The 26787-nt window shown below is 43.8% G+C and overlaps 1 protein-coding gene across 1 annotated transcript in view; it reads left to right on the top strand.

Moving 5' to 3' along the window:
• The window catches only part of Sh3rf1 (SH3 domain containing ring finger 1), a 161587-nt gene that overhangs the window by 97246 nt on the left and 37554 nt on the right, over positions 1-26787 (top strand). Inside the window, exons 3-5 of the mRNA XM_057752848.1 lie at positions 6547-6822; positions 7814-7909; positions 24151-24453. Coding sequence (XP_057608831.1) covers positions 6547-6822; positions 7814-7909; positions 24151-24453 — 675 coding nt within the window. The remainder of the gene's footprint in view (positions 1-6546; positions 6823-7813; positions 7910-24150; positions 24454-26787) is intronic.

Raw genomic sequence — 26787 nt, 5'->3', positions numbered from 1 at the left:
GACATTGTTAATGTAGACAAGACCATGTTTCAGGAATTATTCTTGCTACCGTGGTTTCATTTTTGCTGGTTTTGTCTACCTCTTCATCCTAGTTTTTATTTTGTTTTGCTGTTTCTTAAATATAAGTTGTTTTTTTTTTTTTTTTTGCCAAAGTGTTCTGTGATTCACTTCTTCCCTCTATAGCACTGCTTTCAAGTTGGGTGCCTCGGTGCCCCATTTGGCTGGCCTGGGTCAACACACATTCTTGATTGGCAGTGAAACTGGAACGTGATCTGGAGCAGGGCAGAAAGATTGGCTAGATAGAGACTTGCTTTAAGAGAATGCTGAAGAGAACAGCTGTATCAGGGAAAGGATGCTAGGGTAATGGAACGGACAGAATGGATTTGTGTAGATTAGGGTGTGGCTCACTGGTAGAGGGCTTACTTAGAATGGACCAGGCTCTACGTTGCTCACTGGTAGAGGGCTTACCTAGAATGGACCAGGCTCTACGTTGCTTTCCAGGTACCCTAAAAGAAAAATAAAGAATAAATGTAAGTGGGGGAAAATTTCCCCTTAAGTGCTGATAATTTACAAAGCGCTGGTAGGTGTTAAGTTATGATTAGGAGATTTTGAGCTTCGGCAGTGCAATCCATCACTGCTTAGTGCTTACGCAGAACTTTTTATTGATACATTTGGGGTGAGTGAGATTGCAGGAGCTTAAGGAGATGATAAAAGTCCTGTAGCCAATGCTCTCTACAAGTAAGTGTTAAAATAAACAACAATTAACATATGAACTAAGAGGAGATTTGAGAGTTCTAATAATTCCCCCACACTACTTTAGAGATATAGCTTGTAGTAATTACTGGGGCATTATATTGAAATCGAAACATTTCCAGTCAGAGTCTAATCATATCTAACTAATCTTTGACCTAGACATCCTGAGAACAAAGTTTTATACTTAATAGCCATTAATTATATTGAATTGGGTTGGCGAGATGGCTCAGTGGGTAAAGAGGCTTGCTGTGCAAGGTTGGTGACCTGAGTCCAATCCCCAGCACCCGCGTGGTGGACAGTTAGAACTAACTCCACAAGGTTGTCCTCTGACCTCTACATGCTTGTCATGACACATGTGCCCACATGTACTCACACCTGATGCACAGGTGGACAGATGTATTCACACCTGGTGCACAGGTGCCCACATGTATTCACACCTGGTGCACAGGTGCGCACATGTGTTCACACCTGGTGCACAGGTGCGCACATGTACTCACACCTGGTGCACAGGTGCGCACATGTACTCACACCTGGTGCACAGGTGCGCACATGTACTCACACCTGGTGCACAGGTGCGCACATGTACTCACACCTGGTGCACAGGTGCGCACATGTACTCACATCTTATGCACATGTGCACACATACCCAAATAAATGGTCTCATTTTTAAAATTATTTTTTTAATCCACTGTGCTACTTGATCTCTGCGTACAGCACTGTCTCTTATTTCTCCCTTCTCAGTTCTTTCTGCAAAGTTTTTGAAGTTGAGCTGGAACCAGGCAGAGTTAAATGCCAATTTAGATATAACTGAATTCACATTTTATAGCCATCCCCGCTGTACGAGCAGCTTTTAGACCTTCTTTTCGGTAGGTTGTTGAATCTGTTTTACTTTATGGGGCAGTAAGAAATGCCCGGAGGCATGTGAATTTAGAGAGGTTGCTGTGCATGTATATCTGGCATTGGCATTTCGAGCCCAGGAAATAAATTGGCAGTGAGTGTTTTATTTACCTGTTGGGCGCTCGGCTGGTTCATCAAGGAGCATTTTGTCAGATATATTGGAAAGTGCTTGGTGGTGCAGAGATGGAAGTAGAAAGCATTTCATCACAAATATTCGTGTGCAGATCACGTGAGGGTTTTAATGCCATCTGCAATAAAACCTGAATGTGTAATTCAGAAGCAAACATTAATTGCAAAGTAAAGTGGGCCCACTGTCCTGCTCTTTTTAACAAGCAAAATAATAATCCAGTATTTATTGGAATTGCCGCTGATGAAGAATTGTTCTACTGCCTCGCCTGTGTCCGTTGCCAAGGCCTTTGATAAAGCTGGCAGCGTGAGTGACAGCCGCACACCCCAGGTTAGACTGCGGTGCGGTTTCTCTCTGGCTTTCTCTCTTTCTAAGCCTCCCTTTCATGTGTAGCCAAGTGAAAGTCTCCAAGTGAAATCTAAGCCCTGCGGTTCCTCGGGGGCCTTGGCCTGGTGTGAGGATCCAGAGACAAGCAGCTGAAGGCACAGAGGGCAGAGGCCGGGGTGATGCCACGACACCCAGACCTTTCGGGGAGATGAATGGGAAGGCCTCGCCTCCCTGGGCTCGGGATGTATTTTACCCACAAGACTAGTTCCTAGAGTTTTTCAAACCAATTGTTTTGTCTTTTCCCTTCAGATGTTGCAGGAAAATGTGTTCTTTTATTGCTCTTCCAAGTCGTTAAACCATTTATCCTTAATCAGCTGCAGCCTGTATGGGAATAAGTTTTCTAAAGATCACTGAACTTTGCTCGATTTGAAATCAGGGGAGAATTCATTTTCTTTAATGTGGGAAACCTTCTTTTGAGGAACTTGACACAGACTGGCTCCTTTAGTGCCTTAGAATTTAATTGAAAAAAGAACACCCTAGAAAAACACTGCCGGATGCACGAATGTCTGCCCCTGGTTTCGGCAGCCATAAGCTTTATGGCTCTTTTCTCTGTGGTTATTGATCACCGAAATAACTGTGGCGGTCAACCTTTAGCAAGTCAGTGTGAATTAATGAAGTTTTGGTTGCGTGGGGGCCAGTAACCCCGGGCTAGCCATAATGCATACTGCCATCATCGTAATAGGTTTTCCCGTCGCTACTTGTTCTATTAAGGATGCTTGATGATTTTAGGAGCACTTAATAGATTCGCTTTGTGGAAAAGTTAATAAGTCCATTAGGCCACCGGGGTGTGGAAATGATCTGGTAAGAAATAAATTCCCTGCATTTCCACATCACCATATCACAGAAGCTTTACGGATCTCTTTGAGGAGCAGTTGAAAGTGGTTTCTAAGAGCGCTCTATCTGAATCTTGGTTGTGTGGATTTGTCTGGCATGAATCTGGGGTAGAGCCGGCCAAAACAGAGCTAATTGAGGTGTGTGTGGTGGAAATTGAGAGAACGGGGCCATGATGGCAAATAGAGTTATTTGTCACCGAGTTCGTAATAGGATTTCCAATTAATTCATGCAGGCCTCCAATGCCTTACATTAGCCCTGTCAAGATGAGCTACGGCCACATCTAAAATGCCAGCCCCTATTAAACGGTGCATGTCAGTGAATTTGTAATTTCTTCTGTGCCACCGGAAGATGAATGAATTCGTCTCCGAAAACAACTGTGTGCTTCAGAAACGCACATTTCAAAGTTCTTGAGCAGTTCCTGGGAGGAACATTCTTTGTGTCGTCGTACAGTGACTATATTTGTGTATGTGTGTGTGTATATATATACACACACACACACACATATATACATACACACATATATACATATACTTATGTGAGATATATATGAAATGTGATTACTATGTGAATCCATCCCAAAGCAAAAGGGTTCAACTGCATGAAAACAAATGCATTGTCAAGCGCCCCATTTCACTGGCGACCAGGTTTTGCACGCTGATCAATAATGATGATGATGATGATGATGATAGTTCACAGATGTAGCATTTTAGTTCCTTCTAGGCTATTTTTATGGGATGTAAATGCATAAACTCACCAAATCCTCGCCACAATTCCAGATGACGAAGTCAGGGCACAGGGACGCCGACCTGCCCAAGGTCACACAGCCAATAAGCAGCCCAGCTGATGGAGTCTGCTACCATCCCCCATGGGCTCACACAGTCTCATCAGATGCAAGACTTAGCTCAGTCCCTTGTCATGCCCTTGCCAGTCCTTTCTATCCCCCTCCCCAGCAACACTTACTGCTGTGCCGTTTTACATTTATTTCCTCAAACTTGGCTTTGAGAAGTATTGCTAAGCAGTGAAAAAACAAGCTTTGGAAATACATAATATGAAGAGCATGTGGGAGGAGCCAGAGGGCACAGCAGCAGACGTGCTCACAAGGGCACATCAAGGTCAAGTGACAAGAGTTATGCTGTTAAAAGCTATGTCTCAAGGCAGGATTCAAAAAGGCGCATGAGGGCATCAGTATTTCTAGACTCCTCAACTCTTGCCTTCCAAGGATGCTGATGCTCAGAGCCCTTTTCCTTGGCATCCGATGGTCCAAGCCAAGGCAAGACGACTGCCGAATAGCATCCTGAGAGAGAGAATTACTATTTACCTTAATTCAAACAGAAATATTTAGCAAAGAGATTTGGATAGACTGATGATAAAACAAACTAATTGTTGGAATCTATTATAAAGTTTTGTTTCCATCAAGGGCATTAAAAGTTGATCTTCTCTGTATATATGAGTGGAGTGTGGAGAACATAAACATGTGCATTGCTTTACTTTCTTGGAAAGATTAAACATGAAACAATCAGCCATGCACAGCTCTGTTTTCCATGTAGCTGTCTGATTACCTATTACACTGTTTTCTCTTTGACTGCGAGCCTCATCTGCCTGGACCATAGTGTGACACAGCCCTCTGTGCTTCAAGCCCTCGACTGTTGCTCGAAGGGAGCCATTGATCTAAGACTGTTAACAGTGTTGTTCAAGACCCACTGTAAATTTGACCCTATTGGCCTCTTTTGAACCTTACATTGCTAATGCTCTTCCCGTGCCTGTGTTCCTGCTGGTGTTCCTTGTTAGTACTATTCCCTCTGAGTAGAATGCTTCCCGTTTTCATTTTTACCCCTCTTCCCCAACTTTGCTTAGGCAACTCCTTAGGTTTCCAAGAAGACTTAGGGAAATGTGTCATTTCTCCCATCTGCTAAGTCCCGAGTTCTCTCTTCCCGTTATCAGTGGACGTTTCAATCATTGGACTTACACCACTGGATTGTCATTACTCCACCTGCCCTGTCCCTCAAGGAGGAGAACTCTGCATTATTCCTGTTAAAGACGTTAGCACTAGCACATTGCCTGGTCAAAAGTAAAAGCTTGATGAGTGTGTTCCACATGAATGGATTCATGAATGAAGATATGAGAAACAGAAGGCTGTAATCTAATTCTGCACACCATTAGGGATGTATTTGACTCAACATTTATCCTCTGTGTCAGTGGTGGGTAGCAGTGCTCCAGGGAGGCCAGAAAGCTTCAAGTGCTGACTCATGTTCACGGATGGGCATCAAAAGACACTGGGAAGTGTCACACTGAATTCATTTAACTCATGTTTAAATTGTCTTGAAGGTGCATACCTTTTTTAGCTTGCCTTTTAAAACAAAATTGCAATGTTTAAAGTCTCATCTCTTCGCTTCTTGGCCTCACAATTCTATTTAGGCAGGAAGAGCATGTTGAATATCTTAAATTGTAAAAACCACGTCTCAAATTGTTGATGATAAAGCCTGAGAGGGCAGTGTTCTAGATTCCTTTCTGTTGTGGTGCCAAAAATTTTGGCCAAAAGCAACAAGTCAAGGTTTTATTTGGCTTACACTCTGGGCAATAGTCAAAGAGAAGTTGAAGCAGAAACCATGGAGAAAAACTGGTGACTGACTTGCTCCCAGGCTCTTCCTTAGCTGGCTTTTTCATACCTCTCAGGACTATGTGTTCATGAAATGGTGCTGCCCATAGTGGGCTGGACACTCTTATAGCAATTAACAAGCGACAAAAAAAAACCAACATGCTAACCCTTAACAATCAGGTCAGCCCCACATAGATCAATGCTTAATAATCAATCAGGACAACCCCACACAGATCAACCTTAACAGTCAGGACAGCCCCTCACAGACCAGCCCTTAACAGTCAGGACAGCCCCACATAGACCAACCTTTAGCAGTCAAGATAGTCTACAGACCAATCACGTAAAGATAAGTGCTCAGCTAAGACTTTCTCATGTGCCTTTGGGCTGTATCAAGTAGTGCTACCTAGTACACTCAGGTTCTGAGATGGTCTTAACTGCTGTCTTCCATTCTTGAGCATAGAAAGGCGTCTTAGTAAATACATACTAAGTTCATAAAAGATTAAGACCTGGAGCCACATCAGAAAAATGTTTGCCCCAAATCTAATCTGCTTAAGAGAAGTTATGAACCCGATAGATCGGGTTTTGGTTTAAATTTTTCTTCACCAACTGTGCCATCTATCTTGATGAATAAATCATTGGTATAAAAACTAAGTTTGGTTTTTATGAATTTTTGAATTTTGTACCAGGAAACAGACTTAGACAATAATCCCAGGCAAACAAAACCAAAGCTTCACTATATTAAATTTAGGCATAGAAGCTATCCTGTGAATAATGCAGAAATGCCATGCTCTTTGTATTTGTACCGTGGTGAATGTAATTAGGTTTTTATGTAAGGTTTTCTTCTAAGTGCCAAGTTGCTGGATATGATCTTGACTTAAAGACACAAATGTGATCATCTTTTCAGAGACGCTATCTGACCGCTATCTCACGGGAATTCCTCTCTTTCTTTAAGGGTATACCTCAGTTACCATGTGCCAAAGCGCTATATAACTACGAAGGAAAAGAGCCTGGAGACCTGAAGTTCAGCAAAGGCGACATCATCATTTTGCGAAGACAAGTGGATGAGAATTGGTACCACGGCGAAGTCAATGGGGTCCACGGCTTTTTCCCCACCAACTTCGTGCAGATCATCAAACCTTTACCTCAGCCCCCACCTCAGTGCAAAGCACTTTATGACTTTGAGGTGAAAGACAAGGAAGCGGACAAAGACTGCCTTCCCTTTGCAAAGGTAAAGTGTCCACGAGATTGCTTTCAGCTTCCGTGGGTATTCCCACACACCTGGAATATGACTGGTATTTCATCTTGCAAAAAGAGAAAATAGTTTATGTGAACTCTGTCGGTGTGCTTCTAAAGATCCCAGGAAGCCCTCTTCAGGCCGCTAGGAAAGGAATTCTGTGTGTGGGCGTCTCCGAAGGATCATCTGGGCTGATGTTCTTTGTAGCGGCACTCTCATTTAGAGCCAGTTTCTTTCTGAGCCGCTTTAAAAGGGGGCGTGTGTGTGCCACCCATGGGTGCCAAAGTACAATCCCGGGGAACAAATAAAGCATCATTACTTCTTACATTATATGTAAATTTCTTTGCTTAAAAGCACATAGGAATATATTTACCGAATTGATAAGACGGTTTGGAATTTTAAGCAGAAAGCCGTGTTTTGGAGAAGTGAAGCCGTAGGATGTTTATTTCAGTGAGCATTGTCCATGTTATCAACTATAGTGAGAAATACTTGAGGACAATTTAAACAGATGGCCATCTGAGATGCTAAGGAAATGGCCTTCGAGTTGCAGTTTTACGGCTCTAAAAGGAAGCACCTGGACTCTCTTGGTAGACGTTTGCAGTTTTACAGATGTCTAAGAGAACATTAGGTCTTGGCGAGATGGCTCAGTTGGTGAAGGCACTTGTTGCCAAGGCTGACCAGTGTTTGCTCAGTGGGATTCACAGTAGGAAAAGCCACCTCCTCCTAGTTGTCCTCTGAACCCCACGTGCACACTCTTGCTCATTCCCCACCGCCACTACAAGGGATGCGAAAACAAAATTTAAAAGATATTAGGTTGACTGGTAGTCCTGTGTACTTTATGAAAACATTATATTTTTTTGTATTAAAGACATGTTACAGAATTTTTATTTGCCTGCTATTAAGACTTCGGTCCCTTTATTTAGGATGCTGATTAGGTGATAAATGTAACGTGATCAGAGAGACTCATGATTGGTTGTTTCCTCAGGATGACGTCCTGACTGTGATCCGCAGAGTGGATGAGAACTGGGCTGAGGGAATGCTGGCAGATAAAATAGGAATATTCCCGATTTCATATGTTGAGGTAAGCCAATTTGTACAATGTCGAATCATATTCAGCTTACTTAATAAATCTTAATTGTGCAGATTAGGTATTAAGAGATCCTCGTGGCACAGAGCATTGACATTTATTAAGGTCTACATTTTTCTCTCCTCCCCTCCCTGCCTCTCCCCTTCCCCCTTCAACTCTCCCCCAAGGTCCTCATGCTCACAATTTACTCAGGAGATCTTGTCTTTTTCTGCTTTCTACTTCCCATGTAGATTAGAGCTATGTAAGTCTCTCTTGGTGTCCTCATCATTGTCGAAGTTCTCTGGGACTGTGGTTTGGCAGTGGCTTGAAAAGGGTGTGTTGTTGGATTAGAAAGACTTCCTTCTTCGTGTCCTTCAATTACTGAAGATCATAAAATGTGGGTTTTTTTTTCTTTTTTTTTTTGTCTCATGTTTAGAGGCATTCCTGGGATAGATAAAGGACCACATACTTACTGTCCATCACCTATACGATCTGGTTTCTGCCTTGAGTAAGAATCGGGAAATTTGTAAAGTTCCCAAGAAACATGAGAAGTTAATATATTCATTTTACTTGTTTACTTATTTCTCCTATTTTTTATCACATTTATTTAATGTGTGTGTGTAAGCAATAGGTCATTGGGAAGCCGTTCCTTTGCACCGTGTGAGACCGAGGGACCAAGCTAGAGTTAATCTCAATGGCAAGCACTTTCCTTCCACCCTTGTTTTCTTACATTTTTCATTGTCTGCCACATCATCAGAACGAGAATAGTGATTCCTGAGTAGTTCTTTGATAAAATTCCCTAAGTGAATGGCCCCTTCTCCATCATACCCCAGGAACTGCTTAGTCCCCTTTTTCCATGGCTAGTGTTGTTCAGAAAGCTTTTGATCAAACCGGAGTGAAATCTTTTTAAAGAATTTGCATACTCATTATTCTAAACAAGATCAAATTTAAAAACCAACGGGGGCGTGCAGAGAGATGGTCCACCCAGCACAGTGCTTGCCACATAAGCACGGGGGCCTGCGCTGGATCCCTAACACCCACTTAAAGGAGATGAGCTCAACGATGCACATCTGTAAGCCCAGCTATCGTGGAGCCTTGGGGTTTGCTGGCGGCCAGCCTGGGTTCGGGAAGAGATTCTGTCTTTGTAAGGCAGGGCAGGAGTTGAGGGAGCTACCCAGTGCCTGTGCCCATCTCTGGCCTCCATAGGGACACAGGTCCACGTGTACCCATATGCAGACACACACACAAAGTGAACCGGGAAGGTAGAGTTCAGAGCACATACATCCATTACATCATCCGTCCTGAATGGTCAGCTGGTAATGAGCATTTCTTGCTGAAAACAAAATTGAAGGCATTTTTGATGAGTGAAACCACCAAAGCCCAAACAGCCACTCTGAGCTGCCGAGGTCAAGGAAGACTTCTGGAAAGAAGTTGGTGTCTTGCGATGCGTAAGTAGATGTTACCTAAGAGAGATGGGAAGTGCATTTGCTGTAAGCAGAGGAACACCCAGGTGGAGAGGCTGGCATCTGCAGAAGCCAAAAGGCAAGGGAGATCTCAGACTGTTTGGGGGAATTAAAGGCAGTTCTGTTGTCTAGAACATCAAAGTGTCTATCTTGAGCATGTAAAAACAAAACCAAAAAACCCACCATCACTTATCCTGCCATCTTTTTATCTGAGACATTTGTGCTGTCGGGAGTCTGAAGGCTAAAATGGCAAACTGCGTCTCTGTAGCCGGCACTCTGTGTCTTCCTGAGACGATGATATTGCCAGAGTTTCCTAAAGCCCAGATGTGTCTGCTGTGCGTCCGTGAGAATGTAACCCCAGCTAGCTGCGGCTCTCGAGTGCCGGCCACACGTGCAAATGCTCCTATTGGTATAGATGTTTTCTCCTGCATTAGAATAAAACAGAAAAAACATATCCTTAACAAGCAACCCTTTCTATATATTATTTGTGTACGTCCTAAGTACGGGTTGTGGGGAAATCCTGGCACCTCCAGGGAGTTGAAGAGTCAGGCTAAGGAGTGTATGCAAGCAGCGCTTAGGAAAGAGCCTGCCCTTACTTGTCAGGCGTTACCACCGTTCATGCTGATGCTTGGTCTGGCACGCGTGAAAGGTTGTGCTGTGTGGGTTGGGTTGTTTTTTTGGCGGCGGCGGGGGGGTATAGGGCAGGTATAGACTCCTTCAATTGGCATAAAAAGATCCACCCACAGAGAGGTCACAGTCGCTTGCAGTCATTGGAGTCATAGGATTATTTACTCTGACTTAAGTCGGAAAGGTAAATTCCTACACAGGGGGAAAGGGTTTTCATCCCTTGCTCCACCCCCGCCCCTCAGTCATGAACATTTTCCTTATTTGAACCAGAACTTTTCTAGTAAGACGTGAACCAAATCATCTGTCTGTTGGAGCCTGTGAACAGGCTTTGATGTCTGTCACATTGTAGCTCTTAGTGGGGAGCAGAGCACCTAGGGCTGAGTGACACCTGGTTGGCTGATGTCAATCACAGCCAACCCGGACCCAGGCATCTCCATTACGGACAATGTCTCAGGACAGCGTCCGATGAGTTAAAACAAAGGAGACAGACAAAATAACGAGGCTTTTCCCTAAATAATACTTTCTCTTGCTCTGCAAACCTTTCCCATTTAGCCGGCTTGAGAACACAGGGCGTGCTCACTTTAAACACAGCTGTACTACAAAAGTACACTTGTAGATTTTTTTTTAAGGATGGGGGTGGGGTGGGTGGGAAGAGGATCTGTCTCTGTAACCCAGACTGACCTGGAAGTCACTGTGTAATTCAGGCTGACTTTGAACTCACCATCTGCTTGCTTCAGCCTCCTAAGTGCTGGGTTTATAAATGTGTATCACCATGCTTAATATTTTTCTTTAACCTTATAAACCGACATATAACCCTTAGTCTGCCAGAGTATAGCAATGATCAAATAAATGACCATTGTCACCATGCGCAATGACAGGGTAATCTCAGAACTGAATTTGGAGTCTCAGAACCATGTCTTTCCTTGCACAGTTCTGCAAGCAAACACCCTCACCTCCGCCTTGTTCCTATCAAAGACTGACTGGAGGACTGAGGATGAAATTCATCAGATAGAGTGCTTACCTAACGTGCCTGGGTTTGAGCCCCAGCATGGCATAAAACTGCATAACAGCAGTGTGCACGTGTCATCTCGGCACCCAGGGAGAGGCAGCAGGAGACCAGAAGTCCAAGTCTGAGGTCAGATTGCGGTCTGTGAGACACTGTCAGTTCCCTGGAGTCCCTGTCTAATTATGGTGAGAATTCTTGCCATGCTTTTAATCCCAGCACTTGGGAGGCAGAGGTAGGTGGATCTCTGTGAGTTAGAGGCCAGCCTGGTCTACAGTGAGATTTTCAGGGCAGGCTCCAAAGACACAGAGTAACTCTGTCTCGAAAAAGCCAAATATGAGAGAGAGAGAGAATTGAGAGAATTCTTTTGCTTGAATCACACCCCCCTCTAACCCCAGTTTCTTATCAGGTCACTGTTTGGCCACGCTTTCCACAATGTAGGTTGTGTTGTGTATGGACAAACTCTTCTTTGCCTTGAGTTAGCTGGAAAGCAGCTAGGGATAAGAGATTCTTATGGAAACCTAGGGGATTCTTAAAGAAACCACCCCAGGATACATATCAAGGCCCGGTTGCAGTCAGAAGGAAGAAATTACTACCCTATTTCTCTTTGTTCAAATGTACCAGTTGACTGCAAAAATAGACGGAACGACTTTAGCCACCTCATTAATTCCGTACTGACTCTCTTGGTTTAGCAGTCACTTGGACAAGGGTGACATGATTCTCAGCCAGCAGAAAGTTTGCTTGAAGACAGTGCTGACTGTAGAATCTGGGGCATCTCTCAGCCATTGCCGTACGTTGTAGACGAATATTGAAGTAGACATTTTTATCAAGTTTCTCATTTGATTTTGATTACCAGTCATTTGTTTGCAGTCTCAATCAACCCAAGTTTTTAAACAAATAAGAAGTCGTTCAGCTACTTGGTGTTTTCGTCATAGGGAGTTTAAGACGCGCATTCCTTCTGTGCAGATGGCGTCCAGTAGGAGTGACTTAGGCAGACAGATGTTCTTACAGCTCCATTCCTGCCAGAGTTCCTTCTTTGGGCACCTCCCAGCTGTTAATCCTCTGGCAGACTCTCTCTCATTACCTTACCTAAAACACTCACTCCCCTCTACTTGCTTTATCTCAACCAATAGTGTGGTGGAAGGGGAAACTGGGGATCTGGAGCCTGGTGGCCTGGGATCGAAGTGGCGGCCCACCTGTAATTCTCTATGTCTTCTCATTGTCAAAACTATAGCTCTTTAGGAACAGAGCTTGGCGCCCTTGTGGTACCCGTGTGTGACCACAATTGTTGTAATAGGAGCGGCGGGGCTGCGTCCCCGGCACCCGGCCGCCCGCATGGCTACCTTATGCCCCAAAATAATTACACGGAAACTGTATTCTTTTAATCACTGCCTGGCCCATTAGTTCCAGCCTCTTATTGGCTAGCTCTTACATATTGATCTAACCCATTTTTAATATTCTGTGTAGCACCATGAGCTGGCTTACCAGGGAAGATCTTAACCTGTGTCTGTCTGGAGTGGGAGAATCATGGCGACTCCTCACTCGGCTTCTTTCTCCCAGCATTTTGTCTGTTTACTCCACCCACCTAAGGGCTGGCCTATAAATGGGCCAAGGCAGTTTGTTCTCAATATTGTTTGTTATATTTATTATTTGTTATTATTGTATATAGTTGTATTTGGTTTAGTTCTATCTTATTTAGACAAAAGGGGGAGATGTAGGGATATAGCCCCACCCATTGGGGGCGTGTTCGCCTCGGGCTAATGTTTACGGATAAATCTGCCGGGCGTGATCCCAGCAGCCCCTTTTTTTCTTCTTTTGCTCCGCTGTGCTCCGCGGGAACCTGTGGTCCTGTAAGTCTATTTCCTTATTAAAGCTGTATATATCTGTATAATCTGTCTGCATTCATTTGCGCCACCACACACAATCGCCATCGTCACTCCTGCTGTCTCGCTGCACCTCTTCTACCTGCCATCTTTCAGGTTTTTGTTATGATGACTAACCGCTGCCCCCATCAGAATGAGAACCCCCGTGACGGCTCATGGACTATATAGCTTATTGCAGTTTCCCAGCATTCTCTTCGAGTGTTGCTCGTGGCAGGCTCTCCGTAAAAACTGCTTGAATAAATTAATGGGCAATCTAAGAAATTGTAGAACAAAACTTCCTAAGCCCGGTTTGTAGAGTTTTGTAGTCTGTAGATTTTTATGTGCTTGAAATTTTTTCAGTTGATATTCTCATCTTTCATCACCTGGTATATATTTTGTTACTGGTTTATCTTGTCATTACTTCGGAAGTTACATGCCTAGGAGCCACTGGGTAGGTGTGTGACCCTGCTGAGGTCATTTGTTTGGTTTTATAGCCCAGCTAGCCTCAGACTTGCAGTGATTCCCCCTGCCTGCCTCAGTCCTAGCTTCACAGATATGTGCCACCATATACAACCCTCCTTGGAGAGATATTTTCCAACTTTTTGTTTTGTGTAACTAGGCTGTAGTTGTGTAGGTGTGGCAGTTGTGTAGGTGTGGTGGCAAATGCTTCTAGTCTAGACAGGAGGGTCAAGGGTTTGAGGCCAGGTTGGCTTCCTAGCAAGACCCTATCTCAATAAATAAAATGAGAACAACAGCAATAAAACCCTGAAAACAATAAACAAAATAAAAAATAAATATAAGCCGAGTAATAACTCCTTTAGAATTTTCCCAGGCTAAGATAGTAATAATTATATGCTAGATTAAATCTGGAACTCCTAATTGTAATAGAGAAAAAAATTGCTGGTAGAGGGTAGTGTTGGGGAACTAGTCAAAGGTTGTGAAACTTTAGTTCAAAGGGATAAGTCTTGAGGCCGTGGCATACCAATGAGAAGTCGAATAAGCTGGCTTCAGCACGCAAGGCTCCAGAGTGGGACTCCTTGCATCTCCCTTGGTACTGTACAGTCTGCAGTGTTGCTCTTGTTTCTCAGGTAGGAAGTGGAGCTTGAGTGCAGAGTTTGAAGCTGTCACGGTGATCTCATAAAGCTAAGAATGACGTTGTTGACTTTATTATGGTTTATGTTGTTAAAGACTCTCTCTAGAGAATAATAACAGCAGAAGGGCACAATAATGCTCTTTAATCTAATCATCAAAGAGTTGATTGAAGGATATGAAAAGATTTTCTCTCATGTATATTTTTGATGTTTTCCCCTTTAAAATAAAAAACCATAGTCAATGTTGATAAAAGAAATTTAGGGGAATTGTTAGAAAGTTGGGAGGAGAATTACCGTATTGATTAGTGTCCCAAGTTTCTATTGCAATTTTGAAGTCAGTTTATTTTTAATAAGTGAAATTTAAGGATATGTGTGAGAAATCAGGCAGGGAGAATTACTGTGTTCTTAGCACCACCCTTTCTTCTTAATTCCGACTGACTGGGTACCTTGGGTGTGCTTCTGGGGAGCTTGTTTTCCCATGGGCATCATGGCCACATCCCATGGCATGGTAAGATGGCAGTCTCACAAAGGTAGGTGCTGCTTTTATTTCTGCCGCAGTGATGAAGGGAAAATGGGTATTGATTCCTGTAACACAGCCAAGAGCAGTGTCCTGTAAGCTCCACGGACAGTTCCTTAGTCGATGTGACGAGCAAGGGACCTGCTTAGGTTTGGTAAGGAGACCGTGCAGGGAAGTTCAAGCTCCATCTGTCATTATTCAGCAGCCCGTCCTCCAATTTAAGAGTTTCCTGTCAGGAATGCATCCAGGGAGTGGAGAGTCCAGAGAACCGGTTAGTGTGGTTTGAGTGACAGTTTGCGGTACCCCGGGCAGTTTGATAGGACATGCAAGTGCACATCTCCTGGCGAGCTTTAATCAGAGCCTTGAGATAATGACCAAATGTTATTATCTAATATTATTAATAGCTACCGTGTTTCCCCAAAGGATGCTCAGATTTTTCATCCTGGCCATTCCCCTGCAGGGACAAGGACGTGAACCAAGCGCCACACTTTGGAACCGCTGGTTTGTGCACCTGGAATGTTTCTTTGCATGTCCTTATAGAAAACCACCCTTTCTTCAAGATCCCAGTAGATTGAGGCAGATCTTAGGAAGCCTTTCTTTCTCATTTAACAAGCTGCATTCTATGAAACCCAAACCAAGCATCCCTGTCCTTGCGTGACTTCCGTTAATACCAACTTTGTACCATCCCTACAGGCCTGGTGTGGGCTCAGGCTCTTGTGATGTGTGCAGTGATTCACTCTTCCTGATTCCTCTGAGGATGCAGTCACATGCAGAATATTCTAAACATTTTACTCCTATAATATGATCATAATCTAGAAAACATGGAGAAGAAATAAGCCGAAGTACATCACATAGAAAGCTAAATAAATACCCCTCCTTTTTTCTTCATTATGTTTTTATGATATTAGATTGTTTTGTCTCTCTCCATGTCATTGTATTGCCAATAACCAATGTTTTTTTAACTACATAAGAAATAATAGGTAGGCTACAACTTATTTATTTTTACCACTTTTAGACAAGTGTCTTGTTTTGAGTCGTCCCCGAGTGACTGCTCCCTAACCTGCCCTAGGCTCTCGCCTGCCTCGCTTCACAGGACATGCAGTAACTAGCCTTCCTAATGGTGCGCAAAACCACCGTCCACTTTCCTTTTGTGCATGCAGGTTTTTGCTTTTCATAAAAACATGAAGCCATTCTAATTTCCAGCATGTAAGAGGTTCATTTTTCAGAGTGATTAATTACTCAATTTCAAAATCTGAGGTTGCCTTTGTTAGAGAGAAATTACAGATCAATCAAAGCCATAATATTTTGATATGTGTTAACTTTATTTTTTAAAAATAGATTTGTTATAATGTCGTATACATCCTAAATGTTGCTGGGAATTAAGGGTTTATTAAGCAAAGGTAGGTTCAGTTTGATCTCATATGGAGGAGGACTACGTGGATTCTTTATGCTCTCCTGGGCACTTGTGTATAAATGGGTTGAGCAGAACCCTTGTGTATAGATGTGTTGTGTACAGATGGCTTGAACAGAACCATTCTGGTGGTACAGTCATTGGGAGAAAAATATCCTCTGTAATACAGTAGAGTGTTCCAGAAAAGGTTTTCCCTAGGTGTTGTAAAGCAGTGGTACTTTTTATAATGCAAACCTCCTGTCGATGCACATCCTGGGTACACACAGGCTGTGCAGAGCATCTCTGAGAGCGGAGGTGACCTAGATGAATGTGCTGTTTCGGTGCTCACCACCCTCAGTTCTCTGTCCATCTCCTCATCCTCACGCTGGAGGAACCTAGGGTAGGGAGAGCGGCCTGCTCGCTGATTTATTAACTGAGTACATGTTGCTGTGGAATTTCTGTCTGCGTGTCATTTCTCATTGACTAAATGTTACTTAGACTTTAATGACAATTCCATGCTCTTTCCCTCTTGGGAGATATGTATTTCCTCTGTTGTGTTCCCTTGTCTGGTAATGAGGTTCTGGAAAATAAAATGTATTGTTGGAACGTATCCTCCTAGTTAATAGGTGTTTCTGATTTATGATGTGTATATAAAATAGAAACACATATAGACCGTATGTCTTGCCAGTTCCTATAGGACACAGGCATCAACTGATCTCAGTCTTCAAGTTGTGGGCGTGTCTCTCTTCCCAGCACGGTGATTCATTGTGGATGCATTGCTTCAGGTCTAGCGGATGCCGGCAGCTCCTGAGTCCTGACTGGGCTTTGGGGTGGTGCTTGCATCTGTCTGGGAGCTCTTCTGTGGTTTGACCGTGAGCTGCTTCTCCTGCTGCGGATTTGCTGTCTTCCCCAGGCTTTTCATCCTTGAGGAATCTGATCACTTCATTTATCTTTTCTGCAGTGCGTGCCACTTACCTTCTTTCCCTTGCTTCCCCGCTTAGTGTGAGAACATGATCTGTTTGGACTCTCCCGAGTGTTACATGGTTACACTCACTTCAGCTTCTAGCTCTTACCTTCCCCCCACCATAATGCTCGAAAGGTCCACTTACCTTACTGTCTTTGTCTCTATACTTAGTTCTTAGCTCCTCTGGGCCTGAAATCGCCATCTTGGCTGTCACAAACTCCTTTTCTTAGCCTTTTTCTGTTCCCTGAAAAACATCTACCACTATTCGTAATCTCCTTTAGGATCATTGCCCTTTTCATTTCTGACGAGTTGGTTTAGCGGCTGTCTTGGAACACACAGCAATGTCTTTTGGTTAGCAGGCAATCCTGAGTGCCCTATAGTTTTCTTCCTGTAGCTGCTGTTTTCCCCTTCGCCCTCCATAAAGCAGAGACCACCCAAGCGTGACCCCCAGCTGACTTCCTTGCTTGACCAGCAAATGGTTTTGTTATAATTGCTTGGTCAGGTCCAGACTCAGGAGATTTTCTTAAAGCGTACTCTCTAGTTTTTGCTTTCTAAACAGAAAGTCAGCCAATGATGCTCAAAGGTTGTTCTTGAAAGGCTCATGCGGCCTCCCTGGGTCCGCGAGGTGTACATCATACGTCTGTTCATCTGACGGCCTTCATTGACTCACTCACCGCCCGTGCTCTGCAGACATGTGAACGTGTATCTTCTCACCCTAGTGTCAGGAACCTGTTCCATTTCCCAAGTCCTCTGTTCTCGTGAGTCAAAGAGGTGTGTCGCTCTCTCCCGCCCAGTAAGCTGTCCTGCCCAGTTCTGTGCTTGGCATATACTCAACAGGAACAAGAAAGCCCACACTGACAGAAGGAATCCAGCTCTCCATTTGCTCTGAGTCTGGTCACTCATGGCCCAGGGGCTCTCGACCTGACCCAGGGATCTGCCTCTTGAGTATTCTAGGGGGACATTTGCGTTTGGGGTGAGGGAAGGTATCCTTAGAAATAGAACTTTATACAGTTCATTAAATCCGACTTCCTGTTATGTAAGAGACGTTGGAGGCGCATCCAGAGAAAGTGACTTGCCTGAGGCCAGGGTAAGTGAATCGTAAACACGGGCTCTGAGTCATTAGAACAATACCTATTTGGACTGGATTTTACGGGCTGCAAAACATGTTAGACCATACTCATTCCCGTGTGAGGGACTCAGGGGTGACACTACCTTAGTACAGCTAAGCAGACTGAAGTCGGGACAGTAAGTAGTTACTCGGGATGGCTCAGGCAGTGAGGCAGCCTAGGCTAATCCACATTCAAGGCTCTCCCGATGATCTTTTTCTTCCGAGAGAAACTCCTTCATGAGGTTTTCAATGGCATGTATCTTTCCCTTCAAAATCAGAAAGTTGAAAAGGAAAGTTCTGATTTTTTATTTATGTTTTAAAAGCTAGAATTGAAGGTCATTTTGACAAACGCAGAGTTGCTTCAGGCCTCCTGCTCAAGGGGCGCCTGGTATTCTGCAAACCCCCTTTCCGTGGCAGGCTCTAGTGAGGTTTGTCGTCACTGTTGCTTGTCTTCCTGCTGCTTACATGAGTGTTCCTTGTCCTTAGGGTTCCTCAGAGCCCAGGGAGCTTCAGAACTATAGACTTTGGGAGGTCGTAGTAGTTCAGGAGGTCAGAGGTCGCCTTCAGCGGACAGCTCCCTTCGGCTCTTTCTCCTTAAGAGCTTTCCAGGAACTGGAGCTGAGCCGAGAGGTGGCCAAGCCACACAGACATGGGATGCGAATCCTTGTTGACTGCTGTTTGAGATAACACTTTAGGATTTGAGCACCACTTTAGGATTAAAGGCAGGACTCTGCAGTTGTCCCTTGGTGTGCTATTGTTATTAGTTCTAGGTGGAAATGATAATATTTTGTATATAGATAAAATATATTATTAAAGCTACCTGAAAGTTTTTCTTTTCATCTAAATGTAGCTATTTGGAAAATTATCTGTGAGATTTCTATTAGACTTACGTTGCCTAGTGTTAGCCCAGAGGCAGACCTCACTTCCCTTGATAATTTTAAGAGTTCCCCCCTCCCCCAACTATCTTTTAATTCATCACAAACATTTGTAAAGGCTTAAATGGCGTCCTAGCCTAGGGGACTCTCCCTTACCAATTTTCATAAAACTCACAAGTAATCAGTCCTCTTGGTCATTCCTCTCCTACGTGGGGGTCTTGTAAGCGAAGGTTGAGCTTGCTTTTTCTATCTGGACAAACACAAATACTTGGTGCCTAGTGGGGATGTGAGCTCCTGGTGTAGTTATTTAAGAAGCATTTTCGGGACTGGAGAGATGGCTCAGAGGTTAAGCTCACTGATTGCTCCTCCAAAGGACCTGGGTTCAATTCCCAGCATCCATATGTCTGTAATTATATTTCCTTACACCCTTATGCAGGCATACACACATAGGTAGAACACCAATGCACATTTAAAAAATAAATGAGTAAATATTTATTTTTTAAAAGAAGAGAAGCATTTGCAAAGGAAGGACATCGATGTGAGGCTAAATGTCATTTCTTTTAAGAAGTTGGAAGTGGGCTTGAGCTTCTGTCTTGGTTGCTCCAGAGTGCCAGGTTGGTCTAGGGAAGGAACAGTGGGCATAGAATTATGCTGTAACATTGAAGTGGTTTACACACTGGCTTCTGGAGCTTGTTTCACAGCGGAAAGGGAAGGGTAGGTTGTTGATTAATTAAAGCTCAGGGTCAGAAACTGGGCTTCAACCTGAAGATCCGAAAAGCAAAACTGGCTCTTACCTCGACTTCAATCTGAAATGGCCATCCTGCCTCCTGGAATCTCAGAAGAAGACTGTGTGTGAGAGCTGTCTCCTCCCATTGTATATTCCTCTCTAGGGCTGGGATTAAAGTCATGCACCACCTGATTTCCCTGGCAACTCGGCTGCTGGGATTAAAGGTGTATGTCACCATAACCTGGTCTGTAAGGCTGACGGGTGGGACTGTTTCACTCTCAGATCTTCAGGCGGTCTTTATTTATTAAAATATATTTGAAATGCCACTACAGACTGTTATTTCAGCCGTGATGGGACGACTGTTGAGCTGTGTGAAATAAACCTGCTTCTGTCCCTGCCACATTCCCCACAGGAGCCCATGTTGCTTGGCTGCTCAGCCACAGAGAGGAAGAAGGAATGGGATTAGAATACCCCCCCCCCCAAAAAAAAAAAGCAGAGTTCTTTAAAAATTAGCTTTGAGATAAGTTTTTTTTTTTTTGAGACAGTCTCATTATGTACAGTAAACAGTAGAATAGTTTTTCCAAGGACTCACTGAATAACCCAGCTAGCCTCAAACTTTCAATCTCCTGTTTCAGTTTTCAGGTGCTGGGATTTTATGCCTGCATCACCACGCCTAGCTGTAGTAAGAGCGTGAGAACACGGTATTTAATTGAATTGCTATAAGAGAAAATATTGCTGTATCTGGAGTATAAAATAAAATTTTATTTATAAACTAGTAATATAAACCAATATTTCAATTTAGACATATACACAAAAGCATATAAAAATAAAAATTTACATATATTAAATAAGGAGTACTTCATATAAAAAAGAATATTTGAAAAAAAGATATAAAAGAATATTTGTGATACAAATTTGTAAGAAAATCAAAAACCTAATAGAACTATGGATAAAGTATATAAATAGAAAACATTACAAAAAAGATCTGTTTAATCTCATTAAGAGAAATACAAATTAAATAATATAAAATAATTTCAACTAGTAGAGACTTGAACATGATTATTAAGGCTAATATTTGGAGAACAATATAAAGTGAAAATTGAGACTTCTTTGGGATACAAATGTTTTTTGGTTTTTTTTTTGTTTGTTTTTGTTTTTCGAGACAGGGTTTCTCTGTCACTTTGGTTCCTGTCCTGGAACTAGCTCTTGTAGACCAGGCTGGCCTCGAACTCACAGAGATCCGCCTGCCTCTGCCTCCCGAGTGCTGGGATTAAAGGCGTGCGCCACCACTGCCCGGCGATACAAATGTTTTTTAAAGTACACGTTATTTAACAATTTCAGTTTTAGGAATTCACCCCATGGTTGTGCTGCTACAAGCATGTCCGCAATATAGTGAATGATGGTATTTCCTCTTTAGGGTAGAAAGCCACGCATGCGCCTCCGGGTGTGGGAAGATGTTCACTAGCAGTTCAGTGACAGTGTGCTCTGCCTGGATTCAGCCGTGGTAAAGAAATCAATAAAGCAGATGCATATGTAGCAGCATTAAAATTTATAGAAGGCTGTGCTGTAAACTGTTAAACATTAATTCCCCTGGAAAATGGGTTGGGAGAAAAAGACAGGCGTAAGGAACTGGCTGAGATCTTTGACGTTTGATCCCATAATAGTCTATACCATTTGCTTCATGTTTAAAGATAATTAATTACCTTTTGGTTCCTTTGTGTTGGAGTCCCAATCTGTAAGGCAGCCTGGCTTGGAAATCACATCATAGACTGGGCCGACCTTGAACTTGTGACATTTATCCTCCCAGGCTGCCCACCCCCTCCCCAGTGTCACAAGCACAGGTGTGAGCTACCAGGACTGACTGTTTAATTACTTTTATAATACACTTTACAAGTTTTATTTGCCTTAGAGAAGAAAAAAGTTCCGTAATATTCTACTCTAGTGGACTATAAATCATGATAGTTTGCTCTCAAACCTGCTTTTGCTGCTGTACATTATCCAAAAGCTGGAGACTTACTCTTGTGTAAAAGTTCTTATAAAATAGTGACTATCAGAACCATTTTCCCTCTGAGGGGAAATGTTGCGTTTGTCCTTTAAAAGGCCATATTCTCTTTAGCAAAGATGTCAACCAGACAGAACTGACACCCTTACACAGACATGCATGAAGGCAAACCACAAATACATATAAAATAAATCATTTAAACATTAGAAAAAAATGTTGAGATTGTTTCTTTCCATCTATTATCTCCAGTAGCTAGTAAATTACTCAGCAGATAGTGTTCTCAAGTTGTACTTACTTAATGGAGGGTAGATGTGGAAAAAAACCTAAGAAGGACCTCGTATTATTTTCACGACAAACTAGCAAGGTAGTCATATCAGAGCACAGCGAATGGAAGTAGCAGTGTCAACACGCATTAGTTATAACTGCTACTTGGCTAGGCGAAATCCTGACAGGTATTTTGATAATACTTCACAATATTTTAAAACAGGTGGTCAGGCGAGCTGTCTCAGCAGGTAGAGGTGTTTGCCACCTAGCTTGATGGCCCCAGTTTGATCACAAGACCCCCAGGCTTGAAGGACAGAACCACCTCCTGTAAGCTGTTCTCAGACCTCCACAGATGTACTCGGACACATAGAGCCACCCACACATACCGACAAAATATATGTGTCTTTAGAAGACCAGGTGTGGCCAGTGGTTTGGGCTCAGAGTTCATTTAAATGTGGTATCGGACAGATGTAGCTGTTTTCTTTATTAATTATTTTTGGCTCCTGTGAGAAAAATATCTTTAGTTTATCCCCTGTTTCTTACTCAACAGAATAGGCACACAGAGCTGACCGTCCACCCCTGTGTGCTGACTAGGACCTTGTTCGGAGGATTTGAGGTATCGGGATGGAGGTAATGGGCACATAAGAACCCTCTGCTCCTTTGCCCCTGTCTTGTTGGGGCATTTGCCTTTCATGTCAGTCCTGAGCTGGAGTGCGAAGAGAAGTTACTCTAACCTGCTCGGCCTTATAGGAAAGATGACCGCCCCGCGGGGCTCACTGCAGTTCACCGAGGTCTCAGAGCTGTGCCCCCGTCAGAATATCCAGCGTCACAATTGCTTCATTGGGGGCCTTTGGTTCTCTCGCGCCCCCACTCTGAAGAGGGGGGTACCTAGATCAAAGCAAGATTTATAAATTGTCATGCCATTATAATGCTCCAGGTGGGCCTCCCTTTAACACGTTCCTTTACCCTTCAGCACATGCTAATGGCATCCCTATCCTCCTCCTCTTCCTGACGGTCAGCTGCTTGTTGGTAAGGTGTGACTGCCTGTTCTGGAAACTTTCTCCCGTGCACACTCTTTTTCAAAGGGTAAAGAAGATGCTTGTGTTTGGAAAGGGCTGGCCCTACGAATTATGCCAGTCAGGCCATCTGACTGCACGTCCCCATGGAGCCACAGGAACAAATTGCTGGTCGATCCCCAGTCATCTGGAGAAGCTCTGGGCTACCAAGCCGCAGTTAACCCTGGCACGTGGCTGTGGGAAGCAGGCTCTGTTTCCTCTTTAGATATCGACCCAAAGGCTTTCCTCTTCCCTAGCAGGGGAATCACCAATAGGGTGAGAAGACATGGTTTGGATAATTGAGATGGATAGAAAGAAAACAGAATATTAGATGATGTTAATTTGTATAAAGCAGTCCCGCTGGGCTGAGAGTCATGCTGGGAGAACCTCCTCTGGCCCCAGAGTGCCTTTCAGAAGTATGCGGTTCATTTTCAATGTCTTATATTTCATCTCAGTATTTTTGTGCTCTTTAAGTTGCTTATCGCAGGAGTCTCTAATATATGCAGCCTTTTATCATCAAGGCCTTTCCGGAAGTGTTTTGTTTCACCTCAGGGAAAACAAACAGCCTAATGTTCTCTCCTTTCCTGCCGATGTTATCAGCCCAGCTCACCCTACTTTGTCCCCTCGTTCGTCACTTTACCCTGGGACTTCAGATAGACCAAGCGAGGGTGACAGCTGGGCTGGAATTTCCGCTCTAACCTTGCTGAATTTTGAGCACATGTGATAACTGACAAAATGTCTGAGGAGGAAAAAAAAAAAGCAGCAACAAAAATCTGGCAAGAATTTCAACCAACTTTTGTGAGATTTCCCACAAAATATGGGGAGAGAAACAAGGGGAGTTAGCTTATTTGGAGGTCCATACCTCAGTATTGCATGGTTTTGGTCTTTATTTCCTTGTTTGCTTGTACCAAACCCATACATTCTTCTTGTGTTTAGCCCTGAGGCAGTCGTTACTGGGGACCACGTCCCAGTCAGAGGAATACCTGAATACCCTTTTCATTGCTCCTCTCTCCGTTTCATCAATGAGCCGAACTCTTGTATTACTGACAAATGCCAAAATTAAACATCTCCTAAATTCTTAGGAACGTGTCTTTATCTTTTCAGCCTTACGTTGGAACTACTTATTTTTAAGCTAATAACTACCTGCGGCGTAGGTACAGCGCGGTCCCATCATGAAGACGCGTCGCGCATGTGCAAGTGTTAACATGGCGGCTTTGAGTTATAGACGAAAACACTTAGAGAAAAGCATGCTCATTGAACCCCTGAGAGCTGTCTGACCTTGTGCTGTTCTGCTGCTTGCTTTTGCAGTTTAACTCGGCTGCCAAGCAGCTGATCGAGTGGGACAAGCCTCCAGCACCAGGCGTAGACACCGCAGAATGCCCGTCAGCGACTGCGCAGAGCGGCACCGCCCCTAAACACGCTGACACCAAGAAGAACACCAGGAAGCGACACTCCTTCACCTCCCTCACCATGGCCAACAAATCCTCCCAGGCATCCCAGCACCGCCACTCCATGGAGATCAGTCCTCCTGTGCTCATCAGTTCCAGCAATCCCACCGCCGCGGCCCGCATCAGTGAACTGTCTGGGCTCTCCTGCAGCGCCCCGTCTCAGGTACAGGGGCAGCGTCTGCTGCAGAAGCGCTGGCTCACCAGGGGGAAAACTTAAGAAGAGGGTCGCTTTCCTTGCTGCCTTCTTCACGTTTGTCTTAGCTACTTGCTGTGATAAAGCAACTTGAGGGAGAAAAGGGTTATTTTGGCTTCCCCTTCCAGAGAGATGCGGTCTGTCCGGCTGTAATGGGAGACGAGACAGCAGACAGGGAAGGTGTGGTGCTCAGAGCAGAAAGCCGATTACTCACGTTGTGTCTGTGCTTAAGAAGCTTAGCGTAGACAGGAGTTGGGGTCCGGCTACCAAGCTTTCAGACCCACGGCCAGCGATTCATCCTCTCTAGATCCGGTCTCCTAACTATGTAATGACTTTCCCAAGCAGCACCGTCAACTGACAGCCAAGCATTCAAACACATGAGCCTCTGGGTGACATTTCACGGTCAAAGCACAACAGTATTCTAAGTAGAAAAATGGAGAAGGGAAAGATAGCTTGAGTGTATCAGGACTCAGAAACAGTATTGGAACCTACAAAGTGTGTCAAACAATGCTATCGATGTCACAGGTACTCGCTGAGTTTTACAAAACTTCCCAGTGCTATCCCGGAAGGTCTTGTGCTTGAGAACTTCATCTTTGTCCACGCTCACAGTTCTCAGTACAGTGAGTTCCCATTTGCAGCTTCTCACAGTGTGGTGCTTGGGTTCCCATCCATACAGTAGAGCAAGAAGAGAAATAGAGAAAGCAACAGTCAGCGTAGAAGTGACCTTGCCCTTTTGAAAATCTCCTTACTCCATTGAGGCTCTGGAATGTACTAAATAACATAGCTGCATGCTATTTGTGTGTTAAAAATGTAGGTGTCAATTGCAAACATTCACCCATGCGTTTGGCGATTGATTGTTGAATGTTTTATTATCAGACTCCTGGGCACAGGATATATAAGGATGTATAGGGATATATGGAGGGCTTACTCTGGTCTAGTGTGACTCTATATCATTGTCATGTTCCTCCCAACCTGGAGGTCAGAGAGCAGTGTCCAAAGCAGCCTGACACAGCAGGGAGAATGAGCTTACTGATCATTTAATTTCATGCAATTTATTCCATAGTGAAACTTTAGGTTGTTTTTCCTTAAAATATAAAAAAATGAAATTCCTATTAAAGAAAAAAAATGAAGTAAAAAATATATAATCCCAACCATGAAAAAGTTCATATAGTTTAATAAGTCTCTATATGGTGTGGAAGACTAAAAATTGGGCTTTCCTGGTTAATTTTATTAAAAGTTGGTTTTTCTTATCTATTTGATTTGACATCTCTGGATTGACACATCATGTCAGGAATTAAATGTATTACTCCAAGGTTATAGAACTTTTGATTTTAGTGAAGAAAAATAGAACATACACAGATACATTAGCCTGAGTGTAAGGAGAGGGAGATGGCCTTCATTTCGCTCACTCACTGTGTATGGCTTACATCAGCAAGTACTCAAATGCTTGTCCAATGGATGAATTGCCTGAAAACTAGATGGACAGAGAAGCGCTTTACCGTTCACATAACCAGTGGTCGCATGAAATTAGAGGGGGCTGGAGAGTTGGCTCAGTAGTTAAGAGCTCTCATTATTCTTGTGAAGGACACAGGTTCGATTCCCAGCACCCACATGAGGTTCATTACTTGCTGAGGTACCAGGCATGCATGTGGTGCACAGGTATACATGAATACAGAGCACTCATATGAGTAAAATAAATGTAAAAACCCCATAAGAATGAAGGAAAAGAAAAGACAGGGTTTAGAGCAGAGGCTGAGCTTGGCTTGTAGAGCAGAGGACCAGCGCCAAGTGAACTGCGGAGACTCAGAATGGATTTGTGAGTAAGACGCTGAAGAAGACTGGTAAAGATTCACTACCAGAAAATAAACCGCTTTGAGTGAGTTTGCTTTGTGTTGGGGGCACTAACGCCATTTACACAAGGAGATTTTCTTGACGTAGAGTCCAGCTGTTGTGGGCACGCTGACAGCCCTGAGTGAGAAGAGCTTTAAGAGCGTGGACTGGGATGCTTTTGTAGTGGAGAAGGTTAAAAGGGAAAGGACGCTGTGTCCTGCAGAGAACTCAGCACTCAGGTGTCGGCACGTCTGACACGGCCACACCACACGCTGGGGATAAAGGCTGCGAAAGCGGGGCTATTTTTGCTTGAATTTGAGTAGTTTAGGGAACAAGGCTCTTTCTGTTTTCTTGAAACAGTTCCCCCTTCAACCAACCTTCTCTCCCCCCCCCCCTTTCTGGAACCAGTTGGTTGTTTTCAGTGGTGGGTGTTGCCTGGGGGGGGGGGGAGTTATTTCAGGCAGAAGATGGGAG

The sequence above is a fragment of the Chionomys nivalis genome, chromosome 20 (genome assembly GCF_950005125.1).
Source record: "Chionomys nivalis chromosome 20, mChiNiv1.1, whole genome shotgun sequence".
NCBI lineage: Eukaryota > Metazoa > Chordata > Mammalia > Rodentia > Cricetidae > Chionomys > Chionomys nivalis.
The sequence above is the reverse complement of the archived record's forward strand: the minus strand, read 5'-3'. Positions and strand labels throughout refer to the sequence as shown.